General features: G+C 37.2%; 1 protein-coding gene across 3 annotated transcripts in view; it reads left to right on the top strand.

Moving 5' to 3' along the window:
* LOC117294412 overlaps positions 1–27,940 on the top strand; it is a 102,567-nt gene that overhangs the window by 33,708 nt on the left and 40,919 nt on the right. For all 3 annotated transcript variants that reach the window (XM_033776795.1, XM_033776798.1, XM_033776797.1), the window contains exons 9-10: positions 19,792–20,092; positions 27,310–27,578. In XM_033776795.1, coding sequence (XP_033632686.1) covers positions 19,792–20,092; positions 27,310–27,578 — 570 coding nt within the window. The remainder of the gene's footprint in view (positions 1–19,791; positions 20,093–27,309; positions 27,579–27,940) is intronic.

The following is a 27,940-nucleotide window of genomic DNA, read 5'->3' on the forward strand; positions in this document are numbered from 1 at the left end:
CCCTTTATTTAATTCCATCCAGTGATATCCACTCATAAAGAAGTATACCAATTCCAATTATAAATACACTTTGCGGCCAATCCGCAAAGGTTCCCAATTCCTCACTTTGCGAACGGTAAATTTCCAATCCGCAAAGGTTCCCACTTCTCAGCGATTTGCCAAAGAAGGTACCAGACCATTTACAATTATTATAATTATAAATGCACTCATTGACTGGAGAAAACTCCGGGTCAATGAGGTTCCCACTTCCAGCGAGTTGCCAAGAAGGTACCCATTTTAATTTACTTCTTTATATACAATCACATCATTTCATTACCATCATATTTATCCATATCAATTCGCATAAATTAATTTACCACTTTCCTCACAGGCTTCCATACCTATTAGCTTGTTTATAGGAAAAACTTAAACTCACCGCTTTAATTTAGTTAAGTTTAAGTTGTAAGATTATTAGTAAACTCAATCTGTATCACGTATGCCGTCATACCCTGACCCTTCCATTAATCCCACGGGAGGGAGGGAGGGAATTTTGCGAAACTATACAATCTATCTTAACTCCTTGGTGGCAGAATATTCAATGACGGTTCCCAGAAAGACAAGCACCCTTCCCCCGAAATGCCTTGCTTTGGTTGTTTGAAAAGAACAATGGAAACACATCTGAATGCACCCTGACAATCACACTTGCTTAGCTAGGACTGTAACATGACTCTGTATATTTCCCGGTGTTAAATCAGTTTACTGCGTTATGCCATTAAACCCTATTAAGCCCCTTTTCAAGCTTGTTTTATCTTTTGCCAGTGAACACAAATTTCTCAACAACAGATTTTAACATAAACTAAAAGCAGCGAGAGGGTTGATTGGCAGAGTTGCCTAAATCTATAAAATGAAAAAGAAACTAGAGAATAAGTTGAGAAATGAAAACAAATACTTACTGTTTGAATGCATTCTGACAGGAATATTTCCATCCTAAACATTCACCCCATCTAATAAACCTCTTGAGTAGGTCCTGTTTTTATATTTGCAAATTTTGAATTTTGGTTTTACCCATAATACACCGATGTGTGTTAGCACTGTATACTCGGTACTTTCCATAGTTCTGCGAAAAAAAGTCACATGCGTATATTCGGATGGGATTCGAACCCATGACCTTGCAATCTAGAGCAGTGTCATACCAACTAGGTATTAAACATCTATTAAACAATCAGTGAGATTAACCCATGGATGCTTTTTGATATACCAAATTACCAACTGAAGGACGAAATCAAAACAAACAAACAAACCTCAAAACAAACAAACAAACAAACCCCAAAACAAACGAACAAACCCCAAAACAAACAATAATACAGAGTATCATGTATACTTTAACAATGGGTCGTAAAAGTGTTGTTTGATTTTGATGAAAATCTTTCTGATAGATGTTGATTGATCAATGATATACAATGTTGTACATGCTATAACCAATGGTCTAGTCAGGTTTCCTAGCACATAGTATCTCTCAGCAGGGGTTCCACAACTCTCAATCTCAGATCACGTTTTCTGACACAAGGCAGCTCCCTCCACTTTACAGAAGGAATTTGTTTTTCTTCAAGTGGTACCACTATCACTGCTGCATGCTTGTGTCTCCAGAACACAGGTTCACCCCAGGTGAATGCCATGGGATTGGATTAAATAGGTGGCCTTGGCAAGGTCTTCAGCAAGAACCTTCTTGGAAAACAAAAATTACTGTGGAATTCTGAGTGACAAACATGGAGGACTAATAACTTGAAAACTCTTCTGAGTATGGAAGAAGACCTTGAACTTTTAGTGGTTGCATTCCTTAAAGATAGATTGGCAATTCATAAAGTTTTATGGTAGAATTGGAATTTTGAAAATGGCTTCTTAAAATACCTCATGAAGAAGGGTGTTAAATACAAGAGACACCCATATCTCTAGAGTCAAGTTTACTATAAGTAATACGATTGTTTATTTTTTTTTTAGAGTATTGGTAATGAATGACTTGAAGGAGAAGTCAAGACGGATGTTAATGTGACAGGCGCTGTATTTTACCACATATACACTGAAAACATAACTTGGTTCATTGACTGAAAAAAATAGTTTGATTTTACTAATCTTGGTTTGTCATATATACATTATTCTAACGATTAACCAATGCACTGACAATCGAGTGATGTAATTTTCAAACACTTAAAAGTGTTTGAAAATGGTTTATTTTTAATAAGCAAATAACAAGATTAGGAATGCACAAACTAAACTAGTCAATATATAAATAAATTAATTAGTGCTACAGAAGATTAATGAGTCTTAAGTCGTGTTCTTAAGTAATTAATTACTAATTAGGCTTGTTCTTTTCTTCATTAGTCACTCAGACTCATTCAATAAGGAGGAGGCGTTTTTTTTTCTTTTTTTCTTGTGATAGTTCAGTTCAACTTCAGGAAAGATGTCTAAAATAAATTAAATCCCCATAAGATTTTAACAAAAATTTGTGTAATAAGTTTTCAAGAATAGCAATCTAACAGTTTCTTAATGACTCCCAGTTAGAATTTCAGACGTCAATTTTCTCTGAGGCAAAACAGGAACCCCAGGACAGCAACACATGAATTAAACTATTGTAAACTTTGAAACTGTTGAAGCTCTCAATTCTCTTCGAACATTGAGTGAGTCAAAATGTGGTTAAACAGTAAGTTTTTTTTTCTAGAAGTACATGTACAACAACTGTGTTCACTTTCAGAAGTGTGAACCCCAACACCTCTTTCTTGTTGTTTAAAGCTAATACGGTCTACCCCTAACTCTGCTAGCTTGATATACTTCAAGTAGCTTTTAGATTGGCAACTTTAACATCTTGTCAACTTTAACATCTTGTCAACGTTGCATGTTGCTAATAGACCCTTCCCATGAAATATGTAAATTGCACGTAGCGCGTGCGCACTAACATTTTGGTTGGCAAAATGAGGGAACATCGCGCTGTTTTGTACACGGCTAATGGGTGCGTGACGCAGACGCGATTGCGCGTCTGCTTAGTGCACAACTCTATGGCGTTTGCCAACCAACAGGGTCTGTACGCATGCGTGAATGTAATTAGCATATTTGATGGGAAGGGTCCATTGTTCTACCTGTCCATCAATGTTTGTAAAAACTCAACAATTACACATCAGATTGGCTTAGTTGTGACTTCCCTGCCTTTCACTGTGCATAGACCCTGGTTCAAATCCCAGAGCACAGCCTTTGTGTGTATATTAGCTTGCGAGTCCCTACGTGTTTAGTGATTCACCATTTATGTTTTCCTCCCATCATCTAACCATGATCTAACATGTCTAAAGCTAACATGTTTAGAGCTGCAGTTTTTCATCATATTCTCTACTTCAGTACAGGCCTTGGGGTCCCTTTGTTTCATTTCCAGAAAGATAGAATAATATATTAATAAAAAAGCAACATTCATTTGTTTTGTTTTATTAATTGATTATAGGCAGTGGACACTATTGGTAATTACTCAAAATAATTATCAGCATAAAACCTTACTTGGTAACGAGTAATGGGGAGAGGTTGATAGTATAAAACATTGTGAGAAACAGCTCCATCTGAAGTGACATAGTTTTCGGGAAAGGAGTAATTTTCCACGAATTTGATTTTGAGACCTCAAGTTTAGAATTTGAGGTCTCGAAATCAAGCATCTGAAAGCACACAACGTCGTGTGACAAGGTTTTTTTTTCTTTTTTTCATTCATATCTCGCAACTTCGACGACCAATTGGGCTCAAATTTTCACAGGTTTGTTATTTTATGCATATGTTAAGATACACCAAGTGAGAAGATTGGTCTTTGACAATTACCAATAGTGTCCACTGCCTTTAAGCCAGACAGTTAGGTAGTGTAGATTGAATTGGAAATGTATACACTCTTCAAAACCCCACTGATGAATCGTACTAGTTTCTTACATTACAATTGGATGAGTCATTATGAATCCAAGTAACTTTCAACTTGGAAACCCAAGCCACTTTGAAACAAAGCCTCCCCCACAAGGCACAAACTTCTTAAAGTTACCCCAAAACAATGTATGGGATTTTCAACTCAAAAAGCGCTGGTTATAATCTTAACACCCTTACCAATCCACCGTAGAAATACTTCCATCTAAAAGTAAATATGGAAAGGTTTGTGGTAACACCATGTAATGACTTTTTCTAAATGAGTTGGGGTGTAATGGGGTGGTTCTGAAAAGTGAATAGTTTAATTTGTAGATCGCCCTAATGACCATTCGATGTCAGTCAATCAAAGGGTGTAAGGGGGGGGGGGAAAGAAAAGTGAGAATCTTCTTGACAAATGAACTTGTTATTTCATTATAAACAACACTTGGTTCAACCCCCCCCCTCCCCCGTACAAAGATATGGACAAAATAAGGAGACCACCAACATAAGGCTGTATAGTAGATGCTCGGTTGGTAGAGCACCAACATGTGTAGGTTGTTGCTTCAAGTCCTGCTCTAGTCAATATTTCTTTGTTCCATCCCAAATTTTTCATTATTTAGATGAAATGTTCACAGGTTGATTGATTGGTGTGTAAAAACCAGAGGGTTTGGATGAATTTACTCTTCCATAGATAATTGTGAGCTATATCCCTTTAAAGTCCATCATCTTAAAATGCATTTTCTCTAATGATGTGGTAGTATTACAAGTCTCCATCATGACTCAGTTGTTGTAGGAAGCACCCCCTATTGTGTTATCCTAGGGCAAGTTTCTCCAACCTTGGGTTAGTTAACAATTATATTGACACCTGAGGATGTGAGCAGATTCTTAGAGAAACTTTAACCACAGTAGGTTTCCAACCTAGTCCGATGGGATCAGATTGCAAATATTGCGTCTACCCCCTGTTGGTTGGCTTCTGACTGGCTGCTGACTGTAGCCCAGTCTCTCTATAGCGTCCCCAAGTTCATTTGCCTGTACTGATTTCCTTCCCTCGACCATAAACTTGTTCTAGTTGTAGCACTGTTTCTGACACAGTTTTTTGCTCTTTTGATTATTTAGAACCTTAGATACGTTTTAGGTTTGCTAATTAAGTTTTGTTTACCAGAAGATAGATTTCAGAGCACCAAAAAAAGGAATGAAATCACCAAATTCACACAATAATCAAACAATAAATTTACTTTAAGAAATCACCAAGTTCACAACTTTATTTTAACTTATCAATTCTTTTTAACTTTCAAAGAGTGTTGTTTGGTCAGCTACATGTAGTTGTTGTAAGCTTTGATTTAGAAAAGGAAATTTGTAATGAATATTTGCAGCCAGTCTTTTGTTTTCATCAATTTGAAGAACAATTTGTAACATGAGCTGTAAATCAATTATCAGTTATTAGCATCGGTTACATACATTTAACCAGTGAGTCATTTTGTATGCATGCAACCTTTTGGCCTTTGGTAATTCATTGCTGATAGTTTAAATTGTTCACTTCATTCGAGTCATAACCCTTGCCATAACGATATTTTCACTTGTTCACTTTTAAAAAGAATTGTTCCATTAAGTGAACTTGCTTTGGAATGCGGGTCACATTACAAATCCCGCATTATATATACTATTCTTGATAGCAGAAATCTTTCCTTTACTTATTAACTTAACATTTTTTATGAGATGCTGAATCCAATCTTTCATTGAAACGTAGGATAGGCCGGACTTTAGTCCTGTCCTTGAAGTGTTTTTGTTTGATTACAAAAGCCCCTTGACAAGTCTATGATACCAGAATCATATAACACCACTCAGCAATACCTGGTGCCAACCATCACAGCAACCAAGTATCACACACATCATACAATACAAGAGCAACTTTTTTCTATAAAGATTTGAGTTTTGCGTTTGAACAAGCGGGCGTCTATGAATATTAGATAGGATTTGATGTGTACACACTGGGAGGCTACTGGCGGGGGCAATATAACACACTCCTGTTGTTAGGTTGGGGTTTGATTGACTCAAGATGACGGCCGATGATAAACCCACAAAGGTCAGTTAGCCCTGACTGTATTCACCCTGTCCGATAGATAAACACCACCAAGTACATTCCCTACTGCAGTCAAGCTCTTGATCCCTGCACTTGGTACTGAAGACGACACACACCCATTTTGGTATTGTGAAACTTTTGAGCAGTGAAGACATCGCAACCAATGCCATGGAATCATTGAACTAGAGCATCTTTGGAGTGAACTTGGATTGATTTTAACATTCCTGAATGGATAACAACCACCAACTGTATTGATTGAAGGATTTAATATTAGTAATGATCAACAGGTAAGAAAGTTTTCTTTCCACTCAAACACCAAAGCTAGATTTGTGTGTTTGGTAAATTTCTAGTTGATGAGTTTGGCGTGTACAGTGAGTAGGTTAATACAATTGTTAGACTAGGGCCCGCAATATGTACCTCAAGTTGTTGAAGTTACATGTGTGTTGGGGAGTTGTGAACTTGTCCAGGTTTCTTTAAATCTCATCTTATGTGCATGGGGTGGTTTGATATCTTCAACATACATGCTTTGGGTAGAGGAAGAAAACACAAAATTGCAAAGTGTGGACTTTATCCCTGGCTGGTACAGATTGTAAACGTATGAGCCCCCCACTATTGTTTGAACGTAATTCATTTGAGAAGTTGTGTACATTCCCACTCTGATGAGTGTTTGATCTAGTGCTCCAGGCATGCTCCAGGGAAGGATAGTAGTACACATTATCATACTTGTGCAGGTCATAGTCATCCGTAGCGTTTCATGTTAGATATTAAACTAAATTTCATTTTTTAAAGGCAAACCACATGATATAAAATACAGTTTTATAAACAAAGTTTGGGAAAGTATTGCAATATTATTTATTATTTTTACATCAGGGATAAAGAATACATTAGATATATAGTTTTGGATATTGGTGGGCTAAGACAGTGTACATGAATAAACAAGAATACCTTTTTATTTTCATTTTTATTTTTCCTGTGCATCACTTTTGATGCTTGCAAATATTTGACTCAATCTTTAGATTTTTTTGTTTATTGACACTGCAAACATTTTATGTTGATATTTTGTCCTGATTGTAAGGTATTCTTTTGTAACTTTTTTTCCCATTATCATCAAATACTGACATGAAAGTGATTGATTACCGTATTTTTACCCCCTTCAAAAGATAATGGTCTAGTGCACTCACAGTCGATTGATAAAGGCACGCTTTATTGGGTGAAACCTTTTCTTTTCTTGTTGAGATGAGAGTGGTACAGCAGTATTATGTATACCCAAACTTGTAAACCAGTGAGCCTGTATGTATGGCATGTGTTTATACATGTATGATTCTAGAACTTGTATAACATGCCTCTTTTTATCTGAGTATCAATCGCAGAGTTAAGGAAGAGTTCATTCTAATTCTGTGATAGATATAGGATTTGAGGCATTGCATGGTGAGGTATCAATGTATATTTGGTTTGTGGTAACACCATGTGTGTATCTACTTGCCAGGTAGAGTTGTTCTTAGGGAACTGTCTTGCTTTATTCTACTGCCGTGGAGTAGATAATCGGAGGTTCGGGAGACTTCTCAGTTCTGAAAAGAACTGTCCTGTTTTTTAACTATTACCAGGGCGGATGGTATAGAAATTAGACTGGACTACTACTTTAGCTTATAGGATCGTAATTAACTGTACTGCCGCGGAGTCAGTTCTGAAATTGGTCTCAATGTTTCGACTAGCTTGCTCTAGTCATCTTCAGGAGACTGAAGAGGTAAGAGAAGAGTGGGCTTATAGATCTTTGCAAATATTTTGGAAGCTGGACGCATCAAACCAAAAGATGTTTGTTGTCAAAAGCTACATCACGTTTGAGATGGCCGTTTTATGTTGATTATTCTGTGCACATGAAACAGCTGTTGGGAGATTAGCATTCAACATGATTTAAATTGGCTGATTGGTGAGTTGACTTTGTGTAAAAAGTTTGTCTCTAAATATTTTGAGAAATGTTGTGTGCTAGCTGAATTAATCGGTACTGACTAATGGTGTCGCTACATAGAAAACAAATCACTATGCTTGCGGGCGGTATAATACTTTATGAAAATAACAACATTTACCCAGCCTTGGTTTATTATAATGTTAAAATACCTTTGTTTCATATTGTAGTCCTGTTTAGCACCTATCATGTCTTTAACAGAACTAAATTATCCCTTGCTATGTGAATCAGTTATTTGAATTAACTTAAGATACTTTCTTTGGTAAGACTACATACGTATCTAATGGATTTTTTTTCTTCTAAAAGTCAAAAGCTGCTAAGCACTATTATTGGGAATGGATGACCAAATGGTGAAAGTAATTCACATGTGAAGATGGCCCCACAACTTTGCACATGGTAGTTAAAACTCAATAAACCATACCAATTTATTTAATTTGTTTTTTAAAGTGCATATAGGATGAGTCTCCGGGACGGTTTATTCGGCTTATTTTAGCAAATTTCCTGCCTTCTGAGAAATAATATTGTGTGCAAGAAAGTGGACCACCAACCCAATGCTCCTTTCCGATTTCAAACAAATCCTCTTCCGTAGAATATCCACTTCACACTTCAGTAGTTTTCAAATTACAAATCATAACAAAGTCCTAATGAATCTAAATGATGTGGTTAGTAAAGTGGTTTCCACCAGAATTGACTATCAGGAAGGACATATTCCATATGGGCTTCTACATGTACCTCAAGCCTTGAACTCAAAAAGGAACTGGCACCTTACTGCTATGAACTGAATTCATGTACTGCCAGGCAATACGTTTCCTGTTTCCAATCTGATAAGATGTTAACTGGCAAGTGGTACTTAAAACTGTGAAACTTTTCAATATTACAACCCAGCAGGAGGATAATGGAAGACACAATCGATGGGGTATGTCTGATATGTGTAAGTACAGTATAACAATATTAATTCCTACTTAGCAAAATCAAGAAATAGTTGCTTCTTAAAGGCAGTGGACACTATTTGGTAATTACTAAAAATAATTATTAGCATAAAACCTCACTTGGTAACGAGTAATGGGAAGAGGTTGATAGTATTAAACAGTGTGAGAAACGCTCCTTCTGAAGTAACGTAGTTTTCGAGACGGAAGTAATATTCCACAAATTTGATTTCGAGACCTCAGAATTGGATTTTGAGGTCTCAAAATCAAACATCTGAAAGCACACAACTTCGTGTGACAAGGGTGTTTTTTCTTTCATTATTATCTCGCAACTTCGACGACCAATTGAGCTCAAATTATCCCAAGTTTGTTATTTTATGCATATGTTGAGATACGCCGAGTGAGAAGACTGGTCTTTGACAATTACCAATAGTGTCTAGTGTCTTTAAAAAGTGAGCGGGGAGATATCTGAATTGAAAAAATCAGTAGATGATTTTTTTTGCAGTTACTGCTTTGGCATCTTAGGAAACAATATTGTGTATATTGCACTACAGAGAAAATTAGTTGTAAGGTAATTTGGTAAAAACATGATTTCACTCAATACACATGCCTCATGAAGGAAGGCATGTTTAGGCAGATTTGAGTACTTTACAAACTTTGTTTTTTACTATTTGTACACAGCTTGATTGCCATTGGTTTTGTGCTTAAGGAGGTCAAAGGCCATATTCAATCTTTCAAATAAGTTTTTCGAAAGATAAACAAAGTTACACTAAGTGTACTGATCAAGTCTAAGTATGCTGACCAATGTTTTTTTATTCCAATACCAAATATGCCTTTAAAGAGAAGGTACACGTTTAGGAATTGTCAAAGACCAGTCTTCTCACTTGGTGTATCCCATCATAAGCATAAAATAACAAGCCTGTGAAATTTTGGGCTCAATCGGTGATCAAAGTTGCGAGAAAATGATGAAAGAAAAAACACCCTTGTTGGACGAATTTGTGTGCTTTCAGATAGGAATAAAAGACTTCTAGCTGGAATTTTTTATTTTATTTTAGTGAGAAATTACCTCTTTCTCAAAAACTACGTTACTTCAGATGGAGTTGTTTCCCACAATGTGTTATACTACCAACAGCTCTCCAATGCTTGTTACCAAGTCAGTTTTTAAGTTAATATTTGTTTTGAGTAACTACCAACATGTACCTTCCCTTTAAAATGCATCTTTTAGAAGTGTTTTTTTCTCACTGTAGAATTTATCAAATTCTATATTGACAAGTTTCTGTGAATGAGAGGTCCTTACCTACCCAGCTTTAGTTTCATACTCTTTAAAGCCTAAAGTAGGTAAGGTTAATAACCTTCGGGTGCAAATGGAAATAAAAGTATATATCAGGAAAGTACCAAGGAGACAATGATTTAGGAAATAACAGCTTCAAGGAAACTAATTCATTATATGGTAATGTGTCATTGTTAAACAGCCAATAAAGGATGATCTCAAATATATAGATATTACAGTTGTTTAACAGCTGCAGTCTATCCAGGAAACATCAAAATTATAACGAGTCTCTTACCTCACATTAAACATGGTAAAAATGGGTTTTTCTCCAGAACGCTCTAAGCCAAATTTCTGAAAAACGTGGGGTCAAACAAGCTTGCGTGACAAAGGAATTGTGACGTCAGTGGCGGCTATTTGGTGTGGAAATGCCAAAGCTGGAGAACTGTGTTCAAAACCAATAGGGGAAAATCGTCACTGGCGTCCAAAATCATTATAATAGATAAGCCATTTTTGACTCTCGGCTGAAAAAGCCACGCGGCCGGGTGCATTTTTGACTCGAGTTATTTATTACTAAATGCAAATTTTGAGAGTAAAATGGTTATTAACCGGTATGTGCGATGTCTATTTGGCCATAAAAAGGTAATAGTTGACATGTTGAGATCATCCTTTATTGGCTCTTTAATCTGGACATGGAAATACTCAAATTGGTTTACGAACCTCTAACAAAACATAAATGTTACAAACACTCATTCCTGTTTGTTTCCTCTCTGTTTGGATTTGTCTTCAAACCCTCAATCCTACTACATTTATCAGGCTTAGTGTATGGAGACAAATTCTGAACGTGTCACACTCTGTGAAGCCGCCTTCACTGTCACTCTTACCTGAGGAGTAGTCCAGTTAAATGAGGGCAGGGGGACGGGGGCAGCGGAGAAGTGTTGAGGGGGTGGCGGCTGAGAATCAAAAGAGATTGTCATCAGGTAGCTACAAGTGCATGATGAGCCAGATTTGATATGAGGTAACCTTGCCAGCAGTGTTTGTATGTAGGCAATTTGAAACACTCAGCGCACTTGCTTTCCCCATAGCCTGTCATTTTAGCATTAAGGTGTTAAAGACAATCACAAAGAAGGGTATGTCAAAACCGGATATTTGAGAAGGTTGGGGGTAGGGGAGGGATTGACCGGATGTAAAGCGTGCTGGATTGCTTAGTCTGTGTATAATCCTCGGTCATCTCAGCCTGTAGCTGTAATAAGAATGGATGATGAAGAAAATTTGTTTATCACAACTCCTTTGGCTGTTTTAGATTGCATTTATTACTGACTGATGTAGAAATGATTGTTCCTATGCTTTGACAGGTTATGGGGGCCAAAAGCTGTGAATATAGGTCATTCTAAACTAGGTTAGGCCTCTAAAAAGTAGTCGTTACTTTTCAAACTAGTTTAGACCTGGCGACTTAATTAAAAGACCTGCTAAACACAGCTACAATATTGTTTTTATTACATTTTAATAACAACTGATTGAATCCTGCTGAGAAGTCATCTACGGTTAATTTGCCATGCTTTGCGAAGACCTGAGGTGCCTCTTGCTACCTTCTTAAATCCACAAAACCAACTGAATCCTTTCGATAGGGTAGAAGGGCGACCTTAACGCCATCGACCTAAAACACGTTCAGGCTGTTTGAGCTGCCCAGGGTGCCTAGACTAGATGGCACAGACGAAATCCTCACAATGAAAAAACCTGTGGTCAAACGTCTTGCCCCGAGTAGCGCAACTTTATATTACTTACACATGTACATGTAACAAGCCCTTCTTACACTTCCTACCTTTGATCATTGGCAACCCATTCAAAAAGTATTCTACACTGCAGTATCTTACTTAGAGAAAAGTTACCCCGGTGCCATACTAAAAATGAGACTGGTGGGTTGGTTAAATTTTACCCAGATTAAACTGGTTTTGGGTTTGTTAATCCGGATAATTTTTATTCCCAAAAATTGTAGTGTGAACGCTCCCCTTAATCCAGAGAATCCCTTGTTCGGATTAAAGGGTATTGTTAGTTTTTGTCACATAGCATCTGTGAACCTCTATCATAGCAAATGTTAACATTAAATCATCTTTAACACTAAGGATCCTATTAATCATTAAAGTGGATCTGACAAATAAATTTCACTGTCACAATTTATTACATGCATATTTACACTGTAAGCATTATGGAGAAGTGGTTGCAAGTTTATGCATTGTAAATAAAATCACATTGTTAACACAGGTGTGTTGTTGAAGCAGGTAAGATTAGAGCCAACAAACTTTCTGTATCTGGCTGACTCCCTCATACACGTACATACATGCATACAGTTTATACACCATCTCTACTCATCTACATACATAGTCTGAACTCTTGACTTTTTTTTAATCTACATGTACATTTACTTTAATTAAAGCCATTGGACACTTGCGGTAAACAGTATTGTCCAAAGGCCCATACTGTGTATCACAACTGATACCTGTGAAAATTTAGGCTCAATCGGTCATCAGAGTCGGGAGAAAATAACGGGAAAACCCACCCTTGTTTCCGCACGTTTCGCCGTGTCATGACATGTGTTTAAAATAAATCCGTAATTCTCGACAACGAGAATTGATAATTGTTTTAATGTTTTCTCGAAAAGTAAAGCATTTCATGGAATAGTATTTCAAGAGAAGTCTTTCACCATTACCTTCTGTAAACCCTGTAAGTTATTCGTAAATCTGTGAACTTTTATTTTTGTTTCTGTGCCGAAAGTGTATAATGGCTTTAAAAACTTTCACTGCCAAGGTCGTATGTGTTCAATCTTTTTTTTCAATTTTTTTTTTCAATCTATAATAAACTTTGATTAATCGAACCGTGTTAAAACATCCTGAAGTCTAAAAAAATAAGTTTTGGTTACAAAAAAATTAAACAAACTTGGAAGTATAATTTCATAGATAATCAGTTGCAGAAATGAGATCAAGCCTACATGTACATGTACGTTGTGACTGAATATAGTTCATAAATACAAGTAGAAATCAGGCAATGTAGCTTTAATTTTGACTTGGAGATTGCAATTTGTTTTTACCAGGCTGCCCATCACAGTTGACCAGCAGTATGGTGAACCAAAACTAAAATGTTTAGGCTTGGATGAAGAAATTCTTGATAGATTATGAAAGATTTGGGATGGTAATAAATACAAATGAATAAATAACAAACCAACAGCAATCATTGATACCTGGTTTTGTCATCCAGCTTAGAGGATTAAAACACAAGCAATCCCTAAGGCAAACAAAATAATAAAAAATCATGTTGGCGTAATGGGCCCCCAAAAATAGGGTAGGTAGGTAGGGATTTATTATTATTATTATTTTTTGTTTCCCCTCCCAGCAACGAATATGACATATTTTCTAATTGTTTAAGCCGGTAGTATACACAATAACAAAAGAAAACAAATAGTATAATATTTTGAAACTCTTGATGACATTTATTTTATTTTTATGTCTTTAGGAGATTTTAATCAGTAAATTTCTACCCTTGAACAAAATAAAAATATCCAGGGTCAGCCGTATTTTTAGGGTAGGTCAGGTTATGCCAACATAACATTTATTTGTTTATGCCTAATAGTACAAATATTCTCTGCCTAAAAACAAATGGTCATGTCTAGAACTAACTGATGAAAGTCTGTACATCACCCTTGAGTCTGAAGGACTTGGACTTCAGTCAACACCACAGGGGAATGTACAAAATCTACACGGTACACCCATTTTCAACATTAATGCATATACCATAATGAAATATTCCATCAACAATTCAGATTTATTAAAGTCAGGTTTCTTTGTTAAAGGAACACGTTGCCTTGGATCGGACGAGTTGGTCTATAAAAAGCGTTTGTAACCGTTTTTTGTTAAAATGCATATGGTTGGAAAGATGTTTTAAAAGTAGAAAACAATAATCCACACAAGTTTGCTTCGAAATTGCCTGGTTTTCCTTTTACTGTGCGAACTAACACGGTCGGCCATTTATGGGAGTCAAAAATTTGACTCCCATAAATGGCTGACCGTGTTAGTCTACGAGGTAAAAGGAAAACCGTGCAATTTCGAGGCATGTTTGTGTGGATCATTGTATTCTACTTTTACAACATCTTTCTACCCATATGCATTTTATAAAAAACGGTTACAAACGCTTTTTATAGACCAACTCGTCCGATCCAAGGCAACGTGTTCCTTTAATGAAGTACTAAAACAATATCTAGTTGTGGCATTGCCCAGAAATAATTGCATATGCCCAGTTCAGTGTCATTTCGATAGCATATGTGTTGCCAATTCATCATTTGCCATTCTAAAGATAAGGGCACAAACATTAGAAATATTGTTGAAGTGTTATCTGTATTTATAAAAAGTTGATGTTGGAGCTTTTAATTGAATGATAACTTATTATTTTGGTGTTTTCCTCATCAGTACCACCGATTCGTTGGGAATGATATTAATTAAACCCAACTAAATCTGGAGCAGCTATTTCAAAAACTAGGCCAGTATTTTGCAATTGGATCAGAATAAGAGGATGTGATAGCGTGGGAGCTTGCGTGGTAACGATGGATGTTCCCTGAATAGACACAGTGTCTGTCAGTGTTAACTTGACCTCTGGGTCAAGGTCAGGCAGATGACTTGTCAGGCTAAGATGAAAAATAAAAAGCCAATCCATTTTTTGTCAGTGGTTGGCGTGAATACTTTGTCATTTCATAATGGATCTGGGGTACATTCATCCTTCGGATGGGACCTAAAGCCATTGGCCCCATGTGTTGTGTGAATGCGTGTAAAAGAACCCAGTGCACTTATCGTAAAGATAAGGGGTTCGCCCTGGTGTTCCTGGCTAGATTGGCAGCATATTGCGCAACAGCACCTTGTAAACCATTACATGGTGCTAAGGATTAGGTCTTATATCTCAAACTTCGTCCCACTCCTTGCAGTAATAATACCTGGCGCTTTGTATCCTTTGGCAAAAGGCGTGTTATAAATACGGTTCTTATTCTTATTATTTAGCTGAAGTCTAGACCTAGAATGAGTCATCCTCTCTGAGAACCATTCAAATTGAAAATGCCTAGATTAGCTGTGATGGTTTTGTACACACCGGGAAGAGTCGGCTTGCGGTCATCAAACGACACTACCACAGATAAACCACAGATATCTTGCTTCAGCTGCTGACAAATCCTTCTCTTTTGCTGCTCCTAAACTTTGGAATAGTCTCCCCCCCCCCCCATCTCTGCGCTCTGCTGATTCACTTCATATTTTCAAGAAGCATCTGAAATCACACCTGTTCCCACAATGATTGTTTTACTTTTCGGTTTAACTTGCATTTTGTCTCATCGTTTATTTGTTTCTCTGTTTCATCACAAACCGCTGTGGTCTTGATGAAATGGCGGTATATAAAACATTTTTGTATGTATGTACCATGTATGTGTGTGTATGTGAACGACTGGATCATGTTCATGTAGTTAGCTCTGCCCTGGTGGTGAATCTCTTTATATGTGTTACATGTTATCAGAGTTACTTTCAATAGAAGCCGTAGTCATCTACTGTCAGTTTTAGACAACTGTTTCTAAAAAGATGCAATAAGGGCCTGTGTCAATATTTCCCTTCCTCTAGTGAGATGCTACTGACAGAGTACGTTTACATGGTCCTTGCTCTACGGTTTCCATACAAGGAAACTTAAATTGTATCCCCTCATTCCTAAAAGTGAGAAACCAACAATGTTTGCATAACTATAGTGTGGCATTTACTATAGTACCGCATTGCATTTGGCTTTTTTGTTTTTGATGATGCTGTTGTTGTTAGTGTGGTTGGGTTGTGGTTGTTGTTTGTAATATGAGATGTTCCAGTTTGAGTAAAAATCAAGTTGTGATCTCCTAGAGTTGGTGCCTTTTGGCTTGTACAACTGTATATGCCCTATAGTAAAATTACGCTGCAGCCTATTGTCACTGGGATTTGTACATGCTAACATGTGTACCTTCTGTCCTATTTTATGCCGTGAACAATCCAATTTGAGCATGGATAGAAATGACACGTAAGCCAGAACAATCTGGTTTCCCCTGACAGACAGACAGTGATCTCTCTGACCCGGCTTTTACATTTCTCTTCATTTTTGTCCCTTGGTATGTTCACACAACAACACTTTTGTCGGAATGGAAGAGACGATTCTGTGACCACATTGCTGCATTTTGACTGGTACATTAGTTCTATCGTTGTAAAAGGAAAACATCTTTTTGAGTTGATTTCACACTGTTCTGATTTGTCAGCTGGCTTGACTTAACATTCTTCAGAAGATGACGTAAATTGCTGCTTGAAGTTTAAACTGTTATGTGTTATTTTTGTCATATGGTACTGCCACGTCTGAGTTTACATTATAAAAGATGTAGGTGAGTAGTTTAAGGTTTTCTTGCTCTTTCAAAAGGTAAGTTTTGAAGACAACTTAAAACATGTCAGCATGTGCTTTTTTCTTGATGTCACAAGTGCTCATGACCTGCTTTTGACTTTCTTGATGGATTGATATACATGTATGTACAATGTAAGTTAAATAAGAGCTAGAGGAGTGGAACTAGTGTTTAGTTTTTCTGAAACTATACCTTTAATAAGGGAATCAATGTGTGGTGAAGAGGTTTTCAACTAGTGGTTTAATCCCAATGAAGCCTGGTTCTTGATAGTTTTACTAAGACGAAGTCGACATAAATTATCAAGAACCAGGCCTCGGTGGGTTTAAACCACTAGTTGAAAACCGATTCAACACACTTTGATTCCCATTCATAAATACCTTTTTGGTTAAAAAGCGTAATAAAGTAATAAACTCTGTAAAACTTATCCGTTTCCGAGCTGTGTATGTTTCCACCTCCATGGTATGTTCAGTATACATGTACATGCACATGTATGACGTCCTTACGCGTGTGTTTTCTGGTTCCGTTCGTGCCCATGCGCGTATAGTCTTGGTGCATATTCACTGGTTTTCCTTTCACACACAGCGCGGCCAACTAGCCGACAGCGCCTGCATCTCCCGTAACAAGAAACGTCTTGCATCAAGACTAGCGCGGAGTCGCCGCTCACAATCGGTTATTAACACTGGTCATTATCAACGGTTTAAACACCCCCCACGTGACGCGCTCTCCACCAATAGGAATAGCGAAACTGTCTGAGGTATTTATGAATATCTCTTTCAACTAAGTAAAAAGTAACCCTGTGTTCAACAGCATTTGTAATATTTGCTTCTTATAAACCAAAAGGACTAGTTTGCCCATTAAGCCTCACATGTACATTGAAAACAAAAGTGAATTTAGTGGGAAGACATAACAAATATTGGTTGTATCACCTAGTACTAGTAGATACAAATTACACATGACTCACCCACAGACCAACTTTGTAAAGTACTTGTATTTGACAGAGGCATTCAGTGGTGCGGCACAACTCAGCAAAGTCCCCTGCAATTTACTAGCACAAGACCCTCCAATCTGATTATGCACAAAGCGTGGCTTTTAACAAAGATCCAAACAAAACAAGACTAAGTCAAGAACTTGGATCAGATGTCATATTGAATGAGTGTGTGGGATGGAGGGGTCTCCCCCTCTCTCTCGCCAGTGAATAGAACTGTCTGGATGCGATATTGTTTAAACAAATCCAGACACTGCAAAGTACTTTGACAAATTGAGTTGTATTTTGATGGATGGTACTTCTAGGCCATGTCAATGTTTAGTGAGGCTCTGTTGAAAAAAAAGAAGTGGAAAATAACATCAGAATCAGGAATTGCATTTTAGTGGATGTCATGGTGAATGCATGGTTTGAGCAGATTGCTGGCTATAGCAGATCACTTCAAAATGTTGTGAATGATTGGTTATGGGACACTCATTCAGAATAGTCAATGTAAAAAAAAACAAATAGAATTCATTTTTAGATTTCATATATAACATTTATAAACAAAAAAGAAGAAGACAAGCATTTCTTGCTGACCAAGCTGGGAAGATAATTCTCATTGACTAAACTACAACGTCGTTTGTTTTTAAGCCAGGAAAAGCTATTGAAAACAACTGATGTTGGAGACTTTTGATCTAAAATATAATGGATAATGGTTGATTTGAGGCATTACTTTGTTCTTCAGTTTATATATTATATTATGAAGCCATTCAATATTTGGTTTGGGTGGGGTGGGTCCATTTTGTGTTTGTTTTTAGTTGTTGTAAATATTGACTATTCCGAATGGCCCCATACACTCTTAACAATTACATCCTGCAAAATATTTGTGTCTAAAACAATGCCATGTTATAAAAAGTATTTGTTTCCAACCCAAAAACAATATATTTCTGATTATCATAAGCTGTTAATGACCTCTAGTTAAAGGAACATTACAGAATTGGTTTTGCTTGCAAAAAAGTTGCTGGCAGTGTAAGCACTTTATGTAATCCACCCTATACATAAACTGACAAACCTGTAGAAGTTCTAGATCGATCGGCCATCTGGGTCATGAGAGAATAGTGAAAAACCGATTACAAATTTTGCATTGCATCGATGCCAAAACAAAAATGAATAAAACGCTCACTGAGCGATAAACTCAAAATGCGACATTAGATTATTTATTTCTCATCAAATATGCAATTTCAGACAGAAATATTTCAAGGGATGTTTTCTACTATCATCATTATTAGACCGTGTAAGTTTTATGTAAATCTGTGATCTTCACGATTTTTGTTTCTTACCAATTCTGTAACGTTCGTTTAAGATGAAGAATTACTGTTAATGCATTCCCCGGGCCTTAAAAAATTCACTATATAATTTGCTAGAGCTTTAAGAGCTCATTGAAGGTGTAAATTCTGGTTTCTGAAATGGATAACTTGTGTTTAAAAGCCTGATTGAATTATGACAGAATTATATTCACTTTAGACGTAATGGACAGACCTTTTGAAGTAGGACAAAACCTTTCTTTAGGGCATGTAGACAGTTTCTGTATCAGTCAACATTTCATGGTTGAATAGGGCATGATAATCAGTGGTTGGACCTGGGGCCTGCACGGAATGAAATCTTGCCATTACTCGCTGCTTGGTGCAACCTCAAGCGGTTACACCCATTAAACAGCCAATAAAGGATGATCTCAATATGTCAACTATTACCTTTTTAAGGCCATAGACCTCGTAGATACCGGTTAATAACCATTTTACTCTCAAAATTTGCATTTAATAATAATTAACTTGAGTCAAAAACTGCATACCCAACCCCTGAAAAGACTGAAAGAGTGTCTCTGAAAAATACTGGTTAACTAGTATTAAACTGCATACCCAACCCCTGAAAAGACTGAAAGAGTGTCTATGAATTTTTTTTTTTATTACCAGAGCACTTTTGGTATGGTTCCCCTGCTTATCCTGAAACATATGGAGGTGTATTCATTCAAATGATGGAGCTAGACTCCTTCATTTTGTCACTTTGGTCGTGTGCTGTATGGAAGAAAAACATAATGGTTTCAGCGTGGTCGATCTGTAATACTTCAAATGAAATGGAACATTGCAGATGTAATGTAGCACTAGGGAGTAACCATTTTTTTCTCATCATTCAAGCTCTGTTTCGATAGTCATTAAAATAGTCATTTATTTAGAGTGATATTTATCTAAGGGTTTCTTATCCTCCAACAGGCGCCCCGCATCCTGAGCATCGGACCTAAAGAAATCGCTCTTCTCCACCCGTCGTCCAAGTCGGTCCTTCGCTCTCACCGGACAGCTTTCCTTCAGAACTGGCACATTGGGGCTTACAAGCACGGCATCAGCCAACTCGTCTTAGAGTTCCAGGGAAATAATAAGTGGGCAGTTCAGCCGCTGACGTTCCCTGAGCTTAAGGCAATCTGCGCCAACCTGACGTCTGTCATGCAGAAGACACAAGAAAATGGGGATATAGCAGGGGAGGTGAACATGGCAGACGGTTCTGCCTCCACTCTAAGTAAGTCAACTTCTGTTTAATAGATGTTAAATTTGCAACGGGATAAAGAATATTTATTTTGGTTTTACCCATAAACACCAATGTGTGTCAGCACTGTATACTCGGTACTTTCCCCGAGTTCTGTGAACAAATGACAGGCGTATTACTCTGGTGGGATTTGAATGCAAGACCTTTGCAATTCTAGAGCAGTGTCATACCAACTATAAGACTACCGAGATTGCCCAGTAGCTAGAGGCAGTTCGAATCCTATGTTTTAGCAGCGGGTTCTGCATTGTTTTAATAGATTTGCATCGGGATACAGAACGATCATTTTGGTTTTACATATATATACTTCTAGTATGGTGTAATTTCACTTATCACTCAGAACCTCTGATCCTCCATGGTTCCTCTCTTCTGAGGGATAAATCTGGAAAAGCTTCTGACGGGAATCAAACCCCAACTCTCTAAACCATTGTACTTTAATACCCAGTGGCAATGACCAAGCTTCCCTAGTATATAGTGGTAAAGGGAAAGTTCACCCCTTTGGTCATTGGCAAGCTCGCCCATTGGGCAGGGGCAAGTTCACCCAATAGGGAGGGGCAAGTTCACCCAATAGGGAGGGGCAAGCCGTGGGCAAGCTTGCTTAGTGGAGAGGGGCGGCAAGTTAGCCCAGTGACTAGTGGTGAGCTTGAATCCTATGAAGAACTGTCAGACCAACAGTCATTGTAAATGGTATATTCCCGTGCAAATCTTCAACATTTTGAAAGCCCTTGTGAATGCCTCTTACTCTAGTCAAAAGAAAGTTTGTATCTTGTTTGAGTTGTCTAAAATGCAGTATGTAAATTTACAGGCAAGTATGACACAATCCTTATTCCCTCAAAAGCATGCACGAACACGAAGGCATGCAGTAAATGTACGTGCTCATCCCCTCAAATGATCCAATATCACACTGTGCTTGAAATGACATGAATGTTTCATTGCCAAAGAACATAAGGTCTGTCACTTTGCATAAAAGTATGAGGATCAGAAAAATGTTTTCAGACATTCATTTTTAATCAGATTGCAGGTCTTTGCTTATTGGCTAGAATTTTGGATGCCAGTGCTTCTGCCGACAAAAAGTTCCCCTATGAGCTATGGGTGTGGTCTTTAAATTAAAGGGGCATTTCACTATTTAAAGGTCCATTTTTGTCTTTATCATTATCTGTTTCGGACAATGAAATTTCACCATAATAACTTGTTAATCTACATGTACATGTATTTTACCCGTGTCACTAAGGCCTGGGTGGTCAGTGAATTTTATTACTCTACTAGTTGCGCCTCAAATAGTCGCGACTTCGACACTAGTCTTGAGATTTTTTTTATTTCTGAGATGCATTGCGGCATAATGTTTGCCACAGGCGTAATGTAGTACAATTCACACTGAAAGGTTTTAAGGAATGTATCACTGATGTCCATTTGTGTATCGTAAGTAAATAATAACGTCTTGAATAGTCATGAGCGACCACAAAACAAGCTGCAACTGTTTTTAATAGTAGTCCCAACTGTAGCTTAAAAACATTAGACGCGACTCGACTAAAGCAATCAATAGTCGTCACTTTGACACTAGTCGCACTACAGGCTTGTCACTTGAGAGAAATTGATGTTCCAATGTTTTTAGTTTTAATTTCAAAATTAACATGATTAGCTAGAAAGGAAAATTGTTTTTAATAATAGCAGTTGCTGACTGTCTGTGAGAAATGTTTGTGTCGTATTTGATCAGCCCAAGTTGTTACAATTGAAAAAGCGAGCATCTTGTGTTAAGCTACATAATCCATGTCATGCTGGGTTTAATATGACAAACACGTCTCAAGGAAACTTTAGTGTTAAAGGTACTTGACAATTACTCAAAATAATTGTTAGCATAAAAACTTTGTAGGTAATGAGCAGTGGAGAGCTGTAGATACTAGTATAAAACTTTGTGAGAAACGGTCCCCTCTGAAGTAACATAGTTTTTGAAAAAGAGGTAACTTCTCACTCAAATATTAAAAGACGTCAGGCCTGAAGCCTTTTAAACACAACAGATTTGTTATTAGTGGACTTCGGATTTCAAACTTGTTTTCTTTATTTTGTTGTTTGTTTGGGTAATTTAAAGGAAAATGTTGATTTTTGAAAGTGAAGACCAGGGAAAATGTTGTAATTTTGTCTTTAATATAATCACATCTTTGTCAAGTAAAACCAATTAAATTTACAAAACTTTAAGGAGTTAATTGATACATTTTAAGGTTGGTAATTTTTGTAAAACATAAAGATTCTTTAAAGCCATTATATACTTTCGGAACAGAAGAAAAAATAAAAGTTCACAGATTTACAAATAACTTAAAGGGTTTACAGACGGTAATGGTGAAAGACTTCTCTTGAAATATTATTCCATGAAATGCTTTACTTTTTGAGCAAACAGGAAAAAAATTAAAATTCTTGATATCGAGAATTACGGATTTATTTTAAACACATGTCATGACACGGCGAAACGTGCAGAAACAAGGGTGGGTTTTCCCGTTATTTTCTCCCGACTCTGATGACCGATTGAGCCTAAATTTTCACAGGTTTGTTATTTTATTTTTTTATATAGAAGTTGTGATAACGAAGCGTGGGCCTTTGGACTATACTGTTAACCGAAAGTGTCCAATGGCATTAAACAGCTTCTTTGGAAGTTAAAGTACATGTTCCTATACAGTCGTCGGGCATTTCAAGTAGAAGTTCAAGAAATTGTGTTCCCATTGTTGCTAATCTGTCAATACAGGGCATCAGGGGATGTCAAGGTTAACAACTCGGCATGATCTCTAAACCCAGCATAATTTGTCATTATACTGAGCAGACTGTTCACCCAAGATTTGTTTCTCAGTCAAGGTTTTGAGTTTTCAGACACATTAGGCCCACACTCCAATTATGCTTATTAGAGGAAGATTTATAGCAGCATCATCAGATTGTGAAAGTGCGCTTATATCACCTTGTTTTCAAGAACAGTGAATACTTTATTAGGAAGGAGTTCTAAGTAAACTTGAAACATTTATCAGAAAGATTTAGGATTAATTTAGAATTACTTTAGAACTAATTTAGAATATCTTAAGAAGATTTATAGCAGCATCATCAGATTGTGGAAGTGCGCTTATATCCCCTTGTTTTCAAAAACAGTGGATACTCTATTAAGAAGGAGTTCTAAGTGAAACATTTATCAATTTGATTTAGAATGAACCAATAACAAGTTTTTTATTCCCGAGTCTGCCTTTATGCAGTATGAATCGAAAAAGTTGTTAAAATTGCCCCTTTTCAGTTTTTAAAACGGGTTAGATGATGACAGTAGGGTGTACACCATGAGTGCACAGACATTGGTCCAAGATGCCTGTTTGGCTTACACATCATTACAACAGTTTTGTTGTTACTTAATTTTGAATTTTGAAATGAGGTCAACAATTAAACATAATCTCTTTGATGCACCCACATTTCTCACATCAATCCACATGATTTTGTTTCACTCATTGAGGACCCTCATAATTGAATTTCCATCTTTCGCAGAATTCACTTGAAGCCAAAGTTACTGTTGGAATTGTGTGGTGCTGTTGAACATTCTAGGCAGTGGGGTATCTCTGTGTTGAATACCTTTAGAGTATTGCAATCGTTCCATGGTCCTATCCAGAGTGATATGGTCTGACCCCGCCGTGGAGCTCCCTGCGGGGCTGGCATTATAGTTAATGTAGTAGTGTCTTAGGTCTAGGTCAAATAATGGCTACAGTATGGCTTCAGGTATGCAACTTCTTATGCCGTTAACTTCTCTACATCAAACCAAACATTTTTAAATTTATTCATTCATTTTTTACATGTTGGGATGAGGCATCATAACCAATGTTTTGAGACAGTCATCATTAAATATTATATTGCATTGTGATTTCATTTGAATTTTTTTTTATTAGTTGAACTTTTTCTTTTTACTTGTTTACCTTTATTACAGAAAGATTGACCTTGACGATTTCAGGTCGAGTTTTGTTTTCCATTTGGACAAATTTACATTTTGTTCCGTAATTTCCACAGGGAATTCAAACATGTTAAAGTGCAATGATTTTGCTCAACATGTTTGTAGATCAGCCCCATTTCTTTATACTAAAAGCTGATAATGAATCATACATTGAGTGTCATCTGCATCAAAAGTTTCACTTTTTTTTTTATCTACCAAAAAATGTCCAGGCTTTGGGTCTCTTGGTAAAATATAGTGTCAAAAAAGTCATGTGAGCCCAAGTTCATAAAGCTGTTAGATTATAATTCTTGACAAAATTTGAGTGGGGTACCAGCCACAACGATGATAACGAACATGTAATGTAATTTTCACTGATTTGTGGGGTTGAACAAAGAATTGAGTGGAGTGGGATTTGAACCAACGACCTCCGGATTAACGTGCCGGCGCTCTACCAACTGAGCTATCTAGCCCTATATTGGCGGTGTCCCTATTTTGTCAATATCTTTGTGCACTAGTAACCTGTTTCTCCCCAAGCAATACTATTCTGTGCCTAGCAAGTTTTTGTGCTTCGAGGCTTTATAAAATTGGCCCACAGTCTATAAACTGCCCTAAGTACGAAGGTAACAATATGTATTTTAGCTTGTCAGGTTGATCATCGTGGTACTACCTGTGTACTTGATTTGATTTCAATTGCAATCCCTATGGCTGAATGCCTCATGTATGTTTGCCCTCAGGCTTCACTAGTTAAATAACCTTTATCATCCCATTGAACCGTAGGGGTTATTTGTGTTGCATACTCCCTTTTTGTCCAGTTCCTTTTTTTTGTAAGTTAGTTCTTTTTAGCTCTTGTATGCCAACTTAATGCAGCTTGATCTGAAACTCACAAAAACATGTACTGGTAATGTCAAGTTGTAGGATTGAATCAGTGTATTTTTGGTACATCATGTCTTCGGTTCGTGTGAGTTTCTTGAAGCAGGTAAACACACTCAGGAGAAGGCAAACTATAGGTAAAGAGATTTAAGTGTATTTTTTTTCTGGTCATAAAACTAAGAAGGCCTCAAAAGTGAACTTAATTACTGTAGCGCACGCAAGCCTGTTGAAACCTGTCAACTAGGGTGCTTGCTGTACTGTTTGTGAACCAGAAACACCAGGGTTAACCCATACACTTCTGTGATACGTTTTGGGGGTTTCTTTTACATTATGAAAAAAAACGTGACAAAAAAATTGTCTTGCCTCTTTAGTAGACCCTATTATGAATCTCCCCCATGGTCTTGGCATGTCACAATGACAAAATCAAAATAATTTAATGAGGTTTGATGCATGAATGGTACTGATTAAAGAAAATTACAAAATAAACATTTTCATTATCTGAACATTTCCTCTGATAAATGTGAGCCCAATTGTTGTGAGAATGTCTGAAATACTGCAAAGTGAGAGAAGTTGTCTCCCAGCACTACAGTTTATATTTGATGGTCAAACCTAATTTGAAAACCTAATCTTTATACAAACTTCATGACGACTAAGCAATTATCCTTAGCCGCCCCTTAAGGATGTTGCAGGTCTTGATGAAAGGGCACTGCAGTTTTCCTCTGGTAAGAGGCACTTCTATTCGCAAAAGGCATCACAACAAAAAACAGGGCACCACGGCCATTGCTATGGGTGCTGTGGGTTAGTTCAAGGCCTGAACTAATTAAGTTACTTGAAAAAAAACTTTACAAAAACCATAATGTATTGTACCTTTAAGTGAATGATGTATAGGCACAGCTGACCACTGACAGGTATAGGAATCTGTTTGCCTTTCCTATCGTCAAACATATGCATTAAGAAATTATGTACAGATGTGCAATATAGGAATTTATAACACATAATAAATATGTATATTTGGTTTGCGGTAACACCATGTGTGTATCTACTTGCCAGGTAGAGTTGTTCTTAGCGAACTGTCTTGCTTTATTCTACTGCCGTGGAGTAGATAATCGGAGGTTCGGGAGACTTCTCAGTTCTGAAAAGAACTGTCCTGCTTTTTAACTAGTGTTACCGCAAACCAAATATACATTGTTATATAACACCCAAGCAGATCCTTGCCATTTGATTGGAGGATTGTCCGTCACGTGATAGCAAATAAAAGTACCATTGCACGCTGAGTCACTCGCCGTGCTTTTTCGTTCCATCCGAAAAGTACCATTGCACGCTGGCACGCTGCCAGCGTGCAATGGTACTTTTCGGATGGAACGAAAAAGCTGAGTAAAAACATCACTGCGTGCGCGTGTCTTTGGTAACGCAGCAGGTGTTACTGCAAGAAGGCATAGTAAAATTACTAGCATTCGGCTTCTACAGTTGAAATTGTTTGTTTTGAAAGTTGTTTCTTTCAATCAAAATGACAAAGTTCTACTTGGATGTTATATAAAACAAATAATGAATGTTTTTCATTCGTGCAATGGTGCGAATATGTTCATTCGTTGAAAGCTGGAATGTTCCATTCAACTCGGCTCCGCCTCGCTGAATAGAACATTCCATCTTTCAACTCATGAACATATTCGCACCATTGCACTCATAAACATTCATTATGTTTAAATACCTCACCATGCAATGCCTCAAATCCTATATACATAATAAATAGTTGACATGAAATTCTTCAAGTATGACTGTCGACAGTCTGAAAAAATAGTTGCTGGTGTGAGAAATGCTAAAGTACAGGAGCGTTAAAGGCAGTGGACACTATCGGCAATTACCCAAAATAATTATTAGCATAAAACCTTACTTGGGAAAGAGTAGTGGGGAGAGGTTGGTAATATAAAACATTGTGAGAAACGGCTCCCTCTGAAGTGAAGTAGTTTTCGAAAAAGAAGTAATTTTCCACGATTTTGATTGCGAGACCTCAGATTTAGAATTTGAGGTCTCAAAATCAAGCATCTAACGCACACAACTTCGTGTGACAAGGGTGTTATTTTCTTTCATTATCTCGCAACTTCGCCGACTGATTGAGCCCAAATTTTCACAGGCTTGTAATATTTTATGCACATGTTGAGATACAGCAAGTGAGAAGACTGGTCTTTGACAATTACCAATAGTGTCCACTGTCTTTAATGGTTCATAAATGACTGTGCTGCAAATAGACTGTCCATTGAAAAAGTACTATTATGATGATCAACAACATCTTGAACTTAGATGAAGATTTAACAACTGTGCCCATTGGACAAACTTTGTATTTGTTATGAAGTGGATTCCTTTTTGTCTTTATTGCCCACAGATAAAGCCAGTAGTCCAGATGTACCCCATCTTCTCCAAATGCAGACTTCCCTCTATCAGGAGGAATTTGACCGATGTCGAAGACTCCTTCACTTCCCGGAAGAGGTTGCACTAATTCTAACAGAAACAGAGCATGCTCTCTTTATTGAGGTACCCCCAGCGAGTTACGTCAGACAGGTTACCAATAACCGCAGCCAGGGGCCTGAGTTTATAACAGGGGATGAGACGGGGAGCAAGACAGTCAAAGATCTGCATCTCAGGTTTAGAGAGGTGATTGTACTAAATTTGTTTCCCCTTTCTGTAACTTTCTTTAGCAGTTGGGTTCATGTGTTGGTTTCTCTGTAGTTTTGAAAATGGTTCAAGAAACTGTTTATATTTTTATTATATCTTCCTGGAATGAAACCGAGAAATCTTCAAAAGTTACTTACACTGTACATTAACCTTTAGGTTTGAAAATAGCTGTGAAAAGAGGATGTTGTAGAAATATAAGTTTTAGATTTGGGAGGAAAATCCCAAACAGGGAAGACCTACGTAATCAAGAACTGAAAATCCAATTCACATGAGAGGCTCCCGTCTGGAGATTCTGACCATTCAGATTGTTTCTGCAATTTTTTTACTCATTCACCATAGGG

This window comes from Asterias rubens, chromosome 9 (genome assembly GCF_902459465.1).
Source record: "Asterias rubens chromosome 9, eAstRub1.3, whole genome shotgun sequence".
NCBI lineage: Eukaryota > Metazoa > Echinodermata > Asteroidea > Forcipulatida > Asteriidae > Asterias > Asterias rubens.